The 12,618-nt window shown below is 39.7% G+C and overlaps 1 protein-coding gene across 1 annotated transcript in view; it reads right to left on the reverse strand.

Annotated features, from left to right (window-relative positions):
• Positions 1 to 3,867: 3,867 nt before the first annotated feature.
• mgarpa (mitochondria localized glutamic acid rich protein a) overlaps positions 3,868 to 12,618 on the reverse strand; it is a 38,586-nt gene continuing 29,835 nt past the window's right edge. The window contains exon 5 of the mRNA XM_043674100.2: positions 3,868 to 5,643. Within this exon, the coding sequence (XP_043530035.1) occupies positions 5,426 to 5,643 (218 nt within the window). The 3' untranslated portion in view covers positions 3,868 to 5,425. The remainder of the gene's footprint in view (positions 5,644 to 12,618) is intronic.

Here is a 12,618-nt window from a genome sequence, read left to right on the forward strand (position 1 = left end):
CAAGGTCATGAACAGATCACTGAGTGCGATATCAGGAACAGAAATCTCAATTTCACATTCATCAACTGTTCCCACACCTTACCGACCATCAAATCGTATACTAACATTCAGGCTATCACAAAATAAACATTCAAAACCAAACTATGAAGTAAAACCTTTCCAATTTACTTGCAAATCTCCACTGTGTTTTCCCTGACTGCTTGTCTTCTGTATGGCTTCTGTCTATACTTGTTCACCTATGCCCTGTTACCCCAGTAACTGCAGCATGAATGCTGGAAGGGCTGCTGATTTTCAACTGAGGAGACTACAGATGATCTTGGAGAATGACCTTGAACAATGCTCAGCCTAGAACACCTGGCTGGCAGCAATATGCAGCATAGACAAGAGCAAGGACACTGGTGAAGTGGTAGGGGTTGCGCGAGGAACATTGATTTCCTGAGAGGGCACAGCAATTTGTGCTCAATGGAGCTACTCAGGGTGCAGATCCTTATCAACGTTAGTAAATTAGCACGTAAATCCACTGCTCTAAAACGGTTACCTATGTATTCAATCTGTTTTGTTTTACACTGGTTTATTCTAACACAGCCTCATCTATTACATCCATTACATTTCTCCTTTTTTACTAATTCTTTTAATGACTTGTTCTATATTTGTGTTGTAGTGGCAACATCTGAAACTGTAATTGTTGGCATGCTGAGAGATTTGGGTGTCCTTGTACACTGAACACAGAAAGCTAATAGGTAGGTATAAGTAATTAGGAAGAAATTTATGTTGTTGGAGAGGTCTTGCAGCAATTGTGCATGGTTTTAGTGAAATGATACCTGGATTACTGTGTTCGGCTTTGAACAAAGAATAGGACAACACAAAAACAGGCCCTTCAGCCCACCATGACAGCTCTGACACATGATGCCTTTCTAAACTAAAACCCTTTTGCCTCTAGGCTGTCCGTATCCCTCTATTCCTTGCCTACTCATGTATCTGTCAAGCTGCCTCTCAAATGTTGCTACTGAATCCGCCCCCACCATCTCCTCTGGCAGCACATTCCAGGCACTGGTAAATTGCCTCTCACATCTCCTTCACCCCCTCTTACCTGAAACCCATGTCCCTAGTAATTGACATTTCTACCCTGGGAAAATGACTCTGACTATCCATTCTATCTATGCCTTTCATCATTTTGCAAACTTCTATCAGGTTTCCCCTCACCCTTCGATATTCAAGTGAAAACAAACTAAGCTTATCCAAACTCTCCTCATAGCCAATACCCTCCAAACCAAGCAACATCCTGGTAAACTTTTTCTGTATCCTCTCCACATCCTTCCTGTCGTGTGGTGACCAGAACTGTACACAATATTCTGAACATAGCCTAATTAAATTTCTGTACAGCTGTAACATGACTTGTCAATTTTTATATTCTATGCCCTGACTGGTGAAAGCAAGCATACCAAATGCCTTCTTGGCTACCTTATCTATTTGTGTTGCCACCTTCAGGGAACTGTGGACCTGTACACCTAGATCCCTCTGTATGCTACTAAGGGTTCAACTGTTGACAGTTGCCTGTCAATCCCTCCTGCATTAGATCTCACAAAATGCATCACCCCACATTTGCCTGGATTAAATTCCATCTGCCACTTCTCTGCCCAAGTTTCCAGTTTATCTGTATCCTGCTGTATACTCTGACAATCCTCCACATTATCAGCAGCTCTTTCAAACTTTGTGTCATCTGCAAATTTACTAATCAGCCCACCTACATTCTCTTCCAAATCAATTATATATTATAAGCAATAGGGGTCTCAGCACTGATTCCTGTGAACACCAGTGGCCATAGATCTCTAATCTGAACAACACCCTTCAAAACTATTCTCTGTTTTCTATGACTAAGCCAGTTTTGTGACCATCTTACCACCACCCTGCAGATCCCATGTGACTTCACCTTTTGTATCAGCCTGCAACGAGGGACCTTGTCAAAGACCTTCGTAAAGTCCATACAGACATGTACTGCCTTCCCTCATCAATCATCTTTGTCACTTCCTTAAAAAAACTTAATCAAGTTTGTGAGACACATATTTCCCCACACAACACCTTATCACTAATAAGTCCATATTTTTTCTAAATGTGAATAAATGTTCCTAAGAACCTTCTCTAATAATTTCCTTAAGACTGAGATAAGGCTCACTTACCTGTAATTTCTTGGATTATATGTGTTGCCCTGCTTAAATAAAGAAACAACATTGGCTATTCTCCAGTCCTCTGGGACCTCTCCTGTGTCTAAAGAGGATACAAAGATTTCATACAAGGCCCTAGCAATTTCCTCACCAGCCTCCCTCAGCATTCTGGGATAGATCCTATCAAGTCTTGGAGACTTGTCTACCTTAAAATACTTGTCAAAACACCCATCATCTCCTTTTTTATATTGACACACTGTAGAATATCTATCCTGAGACTGAGCAACCACCATGTCCTTCTCCTTTGTGAATACCAATAGAAAGTAGTCATAAAGACCTTATCCACTTCCTCTGGGTCCATGCATAAATTCCCTCATTCATCCTTGAGTGGACCAATTCTTTCCCTAGCCATCTTCTCATTCCTTATATATGTATAAAATGCCTTGGGATTTTCCTTAATCCAGTTTGTCAAATGTATTTCATGGTCCCTACTAGCCCTCTGAATTCCTTGGTTTTCCATTGGTCTCCACTCCCAAGGAAGGATATATATAAAACATTACAGCTCAGTACAGGCCCTTCGGCCCTCGATGTTAGGGTGATTCAAGCAAAGGTTCACTAAACTGATTTCTGAGTTGAGAGGTTTGTCTTGTGAGGAAAGGCTGAAAGAATGAGGCATATAATTTGACAAATTTAGACATCGTTGATACATATTGATTTTGGTAAGGTAGACAGTGAGAAGCTGTTTCCCCAACAAAGAGGAACTTAGGGATATGGGGAGCAGTTTTAAGGGAAATTTATTGGTAAGCAAGTTTAATAGGTGTAGGACTAATTTAGAAAACAATATAGACATTAGCAAAGCTTAGAGACAGGATTAATCTTAGTGGGGAACACAAGAGAAGATTAAGTTGATGTAACAACAGTTTAACAACAAGGTAACAGACATTGAGTTAGCTGCCTGTGAAGTGCTGTGAATTTACAGCATTAGTGCAATCTGTTCTTAATTAACACACATAGCTCATCAGTTCTTTCTAAATGCAATCAGTGCTTCATTAAGGTAATCAGTTCTTTGATGATACAAGCAGTTCATTAGTTATTTGTGAATGTAATTGAGTTCTTTGTAAATTTGTGAGCCAACATCCTTAACTGGGGTTTATGAAGCAATTTCAATGGGTGAATGAAAGAATTCACTTTGAATGCCCAAGGTGGCTCTTGAATATTTGTACAATAAATGATCAAAACCGTACCTGAGTCTCTGAGACGTGTTATTCTGCAACACACTTCAACAGCCAGGAAAATAAAACTGAGGTTGATTTTGCTGAAAGACAGAGCAGAATGAAGGGGCTGCCTGGTCTGCACCTGCTTTGATTTCTTCAGTTCTTATGTTCAGATGAAAACCCTTAGTTTTCACAGAGGTGTCCATTAAGTTAACGTTGTGAAATACTGAGAAATTCAGATTTTCCTTGTAAGTATCTATTCTGTACAAGCCAGCATTTATGCGCCAGCTTCAAGTAGATCGTTTAACTTCATTAATCAAAGCAAAATCGAAAGCTATTGCTTTCAAATAAACCTGTTGGACTATAACCTGCTGTTATGTGATTTTTCACTTTGTCCACCCCAGTGGTGGACAAGTCATCAGAATCATACAAACATCACTTTGGGACATTGAAATCTCCACACCATTCTGGTGGACAGACAAGACATATGAGGCAGTAGAACTAAGAGTTTAATATAGTAAATCTGATACTTATTAAGATACATAATTTAGAATTATATATTATGTTTGTTCATCATAGCAGAAGAAGCTCCCAATGAGCCCAATAATAAATGTGTCCCATTAAAACTGGAATAAACATCCTCAGACCATTCTGGTTGTTTACAATTCTTTACAATACAATCACACTTGGACTCCTGGTGACTTTGAGCATTGTTCAACTTTTTCAGTCAATGTTTTCGACTAAGGTGGTCAGATTATCCCACCTCGCGCTTATCAGATATTCTATGAGAAGGCTTTTCTTTGATGAATAGCAGTTGCAAACTATGATATAGGATACAACAATGTGAATATATATATATATATAGCAGCTGCAGATTAGGATAACCACAATATTTCACAGTAAAATAAGAAGTCAAAAGCTGACATCAAGCTAAAGAAGGCATTATTAGGATATGTGAGAAAGCTCCATCAAAGAAAAACATTTTAAAGAGGGTTTTAAGGAAGGAAATAGAGTTAGTGGCAGGGAGCTCCACCTCTCCTCCCCCTCCCCCACTAATCATTAATAATCTCCACCTGCTCAAACATTCTCCAAAACATCTGCTGCTCTCTACTTCAAGCTTTCCTTAGCCTCTCCAAACTCTGTTGTTTCCCCTTGAACCATAGAATTCATACAGTATGGACACAGGCCATTTGGCCCATCAAGTCCACAGCACTCCTCTGAAGAACATCTCACCCCCACTACCCTCTCCCTGTAACCCTGTATTTCCTATGGCTAACCCACCTAACCTGCACAACTTTGGACTTTAAGACATTTAACTATTTTCGAACCAAAGTTTGGTCATCTGCCCCATATCTCCTGGTGTGGTTCAGTGAGAAATTTTGTTTGGTAACACTGTATCTCCTTGGAATCTTTTCAACTGAAAGGTAATACTTAAATACCTTGTTGTTGGAGCCTTGCAGAGTTTTGGCAAAGAGCTAAATAACTAATAGCTGTGATAAATAGCTGACCCTTCTATCGTATCATGTGCACTCAAATCTGCACCCCTTGAACTTAAGGAAGTGAAGATAAGGGCTACTAAAGGAAACAACCAATGTAGGAGGGAATGCATGATTTGGCATGAACTACAGCTCCAAAAACTGAGATGAAGGCTTGCTGGGCAATTTGAAAGCTGCAGAAGTGCTCTGGAAGATGGAAGGCTAAATGCTCAATGGCTGATATTTGAAAATGAATCTGTCTGTGACTTGTAAAAGTGTCCAAAGACAAACATTGGGGTTAGAAGGGGGACTGCGAGGAGTCGCAGGATTAAAGGAAACTGTAGAGAGGCAGTCATGCATGTGATTCAGATGAGGAGAATGGATAGACTATGTGTGAAGATAAGGTCAAAGGAGTAGCCAGGGAAAGGAGTATTTATATGGAGGAAAACGTTGAGGGAGAACAAATGAGCTGTAAAGTCAGAAGGAGTGAGGACGAAGTGAGATGGATATTTAAATAACCCAGGATCACCATTTACTTCAACTTAGTTATAAAATTCATTCCAAGAAGGATTGTTTAACCTTTGATTTGATTAGATTGTAACTCATCCTTTTGGTCTGCAGCTGATGTGTTGGTCTCCTGCTCCAGTCGGATCTCTGTGGGTTCTACAATTGTTGAAGGGCTATTAGGTTGCTCGATGCTGTCTGCTGTGGGGACTTTGGCTTCTTCCGTTCCTGATGCTGTGGCCTCTTCAGAAGCTCCAACCACCTCAAGAGACTGGACATCATCTGGTTCTAATCATAGTTCAACACAATCATGTTAAAATATATCATGCCACTTTATTAGCTACACTTAAAGTGAAACTTTACCCCATTCAGAATGTTGCAAGGCTGCTTGCAGCAGAATATTTTGAAACATAAAAGGAGTAGATTTTTTTTAACTTTGTCAATGAAAACACGGAGCAAAGTAGAACAGGTTACTGATTTTTTTTGTCACTCATATTACATTGTGGTATAATGTCAACATCAACTCGCAGTAATTCATTCAAAACCATTCAGCTCAGAGCTCCCACATTGTTGTCTAATTCGGTGCTGTATTATCTGGTCTCAGCCAAAGCATTAGATAAACACAAACCCATTCCAGTTCCAGTGACTGGAACCTGCACAACATTACTCAGCAACTAGAGCAGATGATTTAAGCTGGCAAATAGTGGACAGGAGATATCTTTGGCTTTCAAAAAAAGTTAAATTTTGTTTCAGTGTTCTGAGGAAGGGTCACTCGACCCAAAATGTTAACTCGGATTTCTCCCAACAGATGCTGCTAGACCTGCTGAGCTTTTCCAGCAGTTTCTGATTTACAACATCTGCAGTTCTTTCAATTTTTAAAAATTTGCTTCGGTTGTTTTGTTCACACCTATAATTTAAATACTTTTGCTGAACAGATTTGCAGGGTCTCCCTGTGTTGTAAACTAATTCTTTTTTACTTCATTTTTTAAACTTCACAAGCAAATAGTCATTCTGGGAAAAAAAGATAATTCCCAATGGAATAGGAAGAGAAAAACAAGAAGACGATCCCTGGCATTGTGTTTTGTGTGCATGGATTCTTATCATCTTACCTTACAAAATGTAGAATAACAAACAAATCCAAAACATTCTGGAAAGGAAATGACAATTCCATACTCATTATCAAATTTGCTGCAATGGTTAAGATTAGATGGTGGAAAGACTGCATTCCAAAGCTACTATTTAATATAAACACAAACAGCATGAGGGGAAGCTGGCTAGAAATGTAAAAACAAATGACACTGGCTCTACGATTGTCTAAATAGACAAGGAGTAAGTCAGGTTTAGATTAGATTAGATTACAGTGTGGAAACAGGCCCTTCGGCCCAACAAGTCCACACCGACCCGCCGAAGCGAAACCCACCCATACCCCTACATTTACCCCTTACCTAACACTACGGGCAATTTAGTATGGCCAATTCACCTGACCTTGCACATCTTTGGACTGTGGGAGGAAACCGGAGCACCCGGAGGAAACCCACGCAGACACGGGGAGAACGTGCAAACTCCACACAGTCAGTCGCCTGAGGCGGGAATTGAACCCGGGTCTCTGGCGCTGTGAGGCAGCAGTGCTAACCACTGTGCCACCGTGCCGCCCACATGCCACCGTGCCGCCCACTGCCACCGTGCCGCCCACATTTGTGAGCATTTGTCTCCAGAGGGTGAGAATGGAGAATTAATAGTACCAATAAAGAATAATATTTTGCTTCCTCCTTGACAACAGAGGATACAAAAAAAAACAGATATACCTGTAAATCGAAGTCGAAGGAAGTCAGGAACTTGGTGAAATTATAATCAGTAGAGAAGCAGTACTGAATGAATTGATGGAGCTGGTGGTTGATAAGTTTTCAAGTACTGATGGACTTTACCCAAGTATCTTAAAAGAGATAGTCATTAGGTAGTCAATGTGTTGATCTTAATTTTTCAAAACTTGGTAGATTCTGGAAAAGTTCCATTAAAAATAGGAAATATAACCCTGTATTCAAGAAAGCAGGAAGACAGAAAACAGGAGACTATAGGCCAGTTAGCTTGGAATGGTGTTAGAATTGATCATTAAAGAGGTTGCAATTGGGCAAGGTAGAAAAAACTCAAGGTAATTGGGAAGTGTCAGTGAAATGGAAATCCTTTATTATTGAAAATTTAATGTGACTTGATAAAGAGGAGGCTGTTGATGTACTGCTGTTAGAGTTACAGAGAGCATTCAAAAAGATTGCACAAAAAAAAATTGTTGCAAAGTAACAGCTCATGGTATAGTGGGTAATATTCTAGCCTGGACAGATGATTGGCTGGCTGGCAGAAAACAGAGTATGCATAAATAGATCTTTTTTAGATTTGGAGGGTAAGAAGAGGCGAGTCCCACATCTGTGTTGGGCCTTCAATATTTTACAGTTTACATCAAGGAGCAAAGGCATGGTAGCTAAGTTTAAAGAGGAGAAAGTGAGGTCTGCAGATGCTGGAGATCAAAGTTGAAACTTTATTGCTGGAACAGCACAGCAGGTCAGGCAGCATCCAGGGAACAGAACAATCCTGAAGAAGGGCCTGTGCCCGAAACGTCGAATCTCCTGTTCCCTGGATGCTGCCTGACCTGCTGTGCTGTTCCAGCAATAAAGTTTCAAGTTTAAAGAGGACACATACATAGATAGGAAAGTATGTTGTGAAGATGACATAGTATTGAGTCATAGAGTCATACAGCATGGAAATAAACCCTTCAGTCCAACTAGTCCACACCGACCATATTCCCAAACTAAAAGCTGATGTTTAACCCATATCCCTTCAAACCCTTCCTGTTCATGTACTTATCCAAAAGTCTTTTAAACATTGTAACTGTACCTGCATCTACCACTTCTTCTGGCAATTCATTCCATACACTAACCACTCTCTGTGGAAAAAGCTTGTCCCTGAAGTCCTTTTCAAGTCTTTCTCATCTGACCTTAAAAAATGCCTCCTTAAAAAAAGTACAACACGTGTTTATATTGTTGACATGCATGTGTGTACCTATATGGATACATCACTATGCATCTCTACACTTACTTCAATTCAATTTTAAGAACATTTGTGGCTCTGAAGGACGATTTTCAGAAGTATTTTTTGATCCAGCTGTAATAAAGCTTTGGGTCTGTTTAACTGTGTAAGGACTCACAACCAAGACTAACCTTAACCTCACTGCATATAGTTGCCATATTGTGAAAAGGATACAGAAGGTGCAGATACAAAATTAAGAGGTTATAATTATTAGAAAATGCTGAACTTGCCTTTCTCCAAAAAAACAGAGAGTGATATTAATTTTCCTTCTCATGTTCTACATTCCTAACACAAAGAGATGACTTGATAAAAGCCTTTAAGTTTATGAAGTGGTTTGATAAGGTGAACGTACTGTAGGTGTCCCATTGTGTCCTAACCCCATCACCATCCCTACCCACTTCACCCAAAAAATACTTTGATGTGAAATAAATCAAATGTGATATTTCATTTCTGATTGTATCTCTCTACACTTGCTCACATACACATTTACAGACCAAGTACATGGATAAGGAAACCACTTATTTTCTTTTCACAGGACATGAAATGACCTTGAATAATTAATTTACAGTAAAAGTGACACGTACATAAATAAATATTGCTTTATCTTTTCTCCTCAGGTTATTGTTAATTTAAATATATTCCCAATGGAAGCTGCCATTCAATGGAGAAACTATTGGCCAGTGGAATCAACTTAGTCTCTTTTCTGTATTTTAAAAGGTGACTGTAATTAATCTAATTGTTCTTGCTTACTTATATAGAACATACACTTTTAATTAAAAGAATTTACTGCTGTCCTTGCATACAGCAAAACACAGTGTCGGAAGTACAAAAGTAAAGAGGTATGTTAAACTTGTGTACTGATGTGGGGCCCAGATTATATAACAGATGTGAATGCATTGGAGAGAGTACAGAAGCAATTTATAAGAATGGTTCCAGGATAGAGAAAATTCAATTTTTGAGGACAGGTTGAAAAGGTAGTTCTGTCCTGCTTGGAAACACAAGGATGGAAGGAGACTTGACAGAGGCTTCCAAAATCATGAGTGGGCTGGACATGGAAGACAGGGAGAAGTAGTTCCTGCTTGGAAGAGGAACAAGAACAAAAGGGAATGGATTTAAAGTGATATGCAAAAGAAGCAATCTTTTCCAGCAAGAAGTTAGAGAATGGAATGTACTGCCTGTAAATGATGAGGTGGCAAGTTCAACTGAGGTATTCAAGAGGATATTTGATGATCATTTGGATAGAAAATAAGTGCAAGGGTATGGGGACAAAGGAGGAGACTGGCACCAGGTAGCGATGTTTGAAGAGCCAGTGCAAATACAATGGGCCAAATGGCCTCCTTCTGGGCTTTAACAATTTTGTCTTTTCGGAAAGTAAATCTGGTATCCTTACCTGGTCTGGCCTACATGTGACTGCAGACTGATAACAATATGGTTCACTCTTAGCTGCCCTCTTAAATAGTGTATGAAACCAATCAGTTTGAGGGATATACAGAATTTTTAAAAGTGCTTTCACGGGACGTGGGTATTGTGGGAAGGTTAACATTTGTGCCATACAGTCATAGATTCATACAGTAAGGGTCTGTTTCCGTTCTGTATGAATCTATGACTCTAATTGGAGTGAAATGAAGAATGAGATCTTCTGGAATGCATTCCTTCATAACAGACAGTACAATGGAGCAATTTCTAATTTAACTATGCAGATAGTAATCCATAGTAGAGTGGATTGCCTGCTATTCTACAGTTATAATGGACTGAAAACTGGATGTCCACTGGTCACACAAGGTCCTCCCAGGTTACTATTTAAGCAACAAAGTTGATAAGTATCCCCCATGGAATGTTGTTGAAGTATTTTTGTGTTAAGAAAAATGATAGAAAATACCAAGAGTTGCTGTGGAATAGTCATAATATATAATGACAGACTTGAGTGCAAGTCTTCAACCTGTCCTTTTGTTGCACATAGAATGCATGAAATCTCTTGCAATCTTCTTCATTGCTTGCCACAGTTCTGAGTTCAATATTCATTGCAGACTTTGATTCTATGTCATTTACATGTATGTCAGATGATATGTCAAAAGGAATAGTTGTCCAATTGCAGAACACTGGAGGATACTCTTGCGAACTCTCCTTCAGTTTGAAAAGTAATTGTTCATTGATGCTCTCTGCTTTCCGTCTGTTGACCAATTCTTTTCAACATTGTCACTGTCCTTTAAGCACATCATCTGCATTTCGCTAAGAAATCTGTTTTGTCTTTTAAAGTCCATGCATACAACATCAATCATACTACCCTCATAAATGCTTTCTGTTACTTCAACAAATAATACAATCAAGATTGTCAGACATCATTTGCCTTTTTTTAATGTCTCTGCTGGTTGTTATTTATAAATCCTGATGTTTTTCGTATTTATCATTATCTCTAAAGCTTTCCCAACCAGTGCCATTAGGTTGGCTGACTGTAAATAGCCAATTCACTCTGTTCTTCCTATTTAAGCAGGGGTTGTAGTTTTGTATCACTCCCATACCCAAGGAAGATTAAAATATTGCAGGTAAAACCTCACCATTTCCACACTTACTTCCCTCTACAGCCTAGGATGCATCCTGACCTTTCTGCTTTGAACATCTTAATCAGGCATGGGATCATCCTGATCTTCTTGACTTGGTAACTAACTGGATGAATTCTTTCAACAAATGAATTCACTCCACTTTAAGCATTTAAATAATTTCTACAAGTGATTAACCTACTGATGTTGACAAACTTTCTAAAACCATTCTTCAAATATAAATGTATATTAAGTGGAGAAACTTACTAATATTGAGCACATTAAAACCACTGAACTTCCTTCTTCACATTATAACACCAGGCTCCAGTTGTATAAACTTCACTGACAGGATGAAGGGAGCTCAAAGAGACCCTCTTGAGGAAACTTCAAGAATTTCCACTTCTGATGGTGATCACTGAAATGAAAGTCATGAGTACTGTTTGCCAAATTTTCTGAAATGTGTTGGCCTTGGGTGAGGGTCCCTGTCAGTATTTCCTGAAGAAGGGCTTATGCCTGAAACGTCGATTCTCCTGCTCCTTGGATGCTGCCTGACCTGCTGCGCTTTTCCAGCAACACATTTTTCAGCTCTGATCCCTAGTATCTCCAGTCCTCACTTTCTCCCTGTCAGTACTACAGAGCAGCGATTGCAGAATTGTGAGGTACAGAGGGATCTGAGTGTCCTGCAGCATGAGTCACATAAAGTGATTAGGAAAGCAAATTGAATGTGATTGTTTACTGCAAGGGGAATGGAATATAAAGTAGGGATCTTTAGTTGAGTTATATTGAATGTTGGTGAGGCCACATCTTCTCTACAGTGTGCAGTTTTGGTCTTCTTATTAAAAAAGATGTGAATGCATTAGAAGGTTCACTCAACTGATACCAGAGAGGAGGTTTATCTTATGAGGAAATACTGTTCAGGCTGGACCTGCAACCACTGGAATGCTGAAGGATGAGAGGTGATCTTATCGAGACATCCTGAGGACGAGACAAGGTGGATAATGAAAGTGTTTCTTCTTGTGGAAGAGACTAAAACTAAAGTATACAGGATATTTTTCAGACAGAATTTGATAGATTCTTGAGTAACAAAGGAGTCAGAGATTGTTAGAAATAGGTGAGAATGTGGATTTCAAAGGTGCGTATGGTTGCCATCACCAAGGGGAAGGTGCTTAAAAACCTGAAAGGTCTAAAGGTGGATAAATCACCTAGACCAGATGGATTACACCCCAGAGTTCTGAAGGAGAAAGCTGAAGAGCTAGTGGAGGCATTAGTGGTGATCTTGCAGGGAGGGTCCCAGAGGACTAGAAAATTGCTAATGTAACCCCCCTGTTTAAGAAGGGAGGAAGGGAGAATGGGAAATTTCAGGCCAACCTGACCTTGGTCATTGGGAAGATTTTGGAGACTAATGTGAAGGATGAGATTTCTGAATTCTTGGAAGTGCATGGTAATGCAGGACAAAGTCAGCATGGTTTCATCAAGGGGAGGGGACACATCGATAGTCACAGGTGAGGTGCTGGAAGACTGGAGGTTGGCTAACGTGGTGCCACTCTTTAAGAAGGGCAGTAAGGACAAGCCAAGGAACTATAGACCAGTGAGCCTGACGTCAGTGGTGGGCAAGTTGTTGGAGGGAATCCTGAGGGACAAGATGTAC

Source organism: Chiloscyllium plagiosum, unplaced genomic scaffold (assembly GCF_037043375.1).
Source record: "Chiloscyllium plagiosum isolate Xiang-an unplaced genomic scaffold, Cpla_swu_hap1 HiC_scaffold_36, whole genome shotgun sequence".
In the NCBI taxonomy this organism is placed as follows: Eukaryota; Metazoa; Chordata; class Chondrichthyes; order Orectolobiformes; family Hemiscylliidae; genus Chiloscyllium; species Chiloscyllium plagiosum.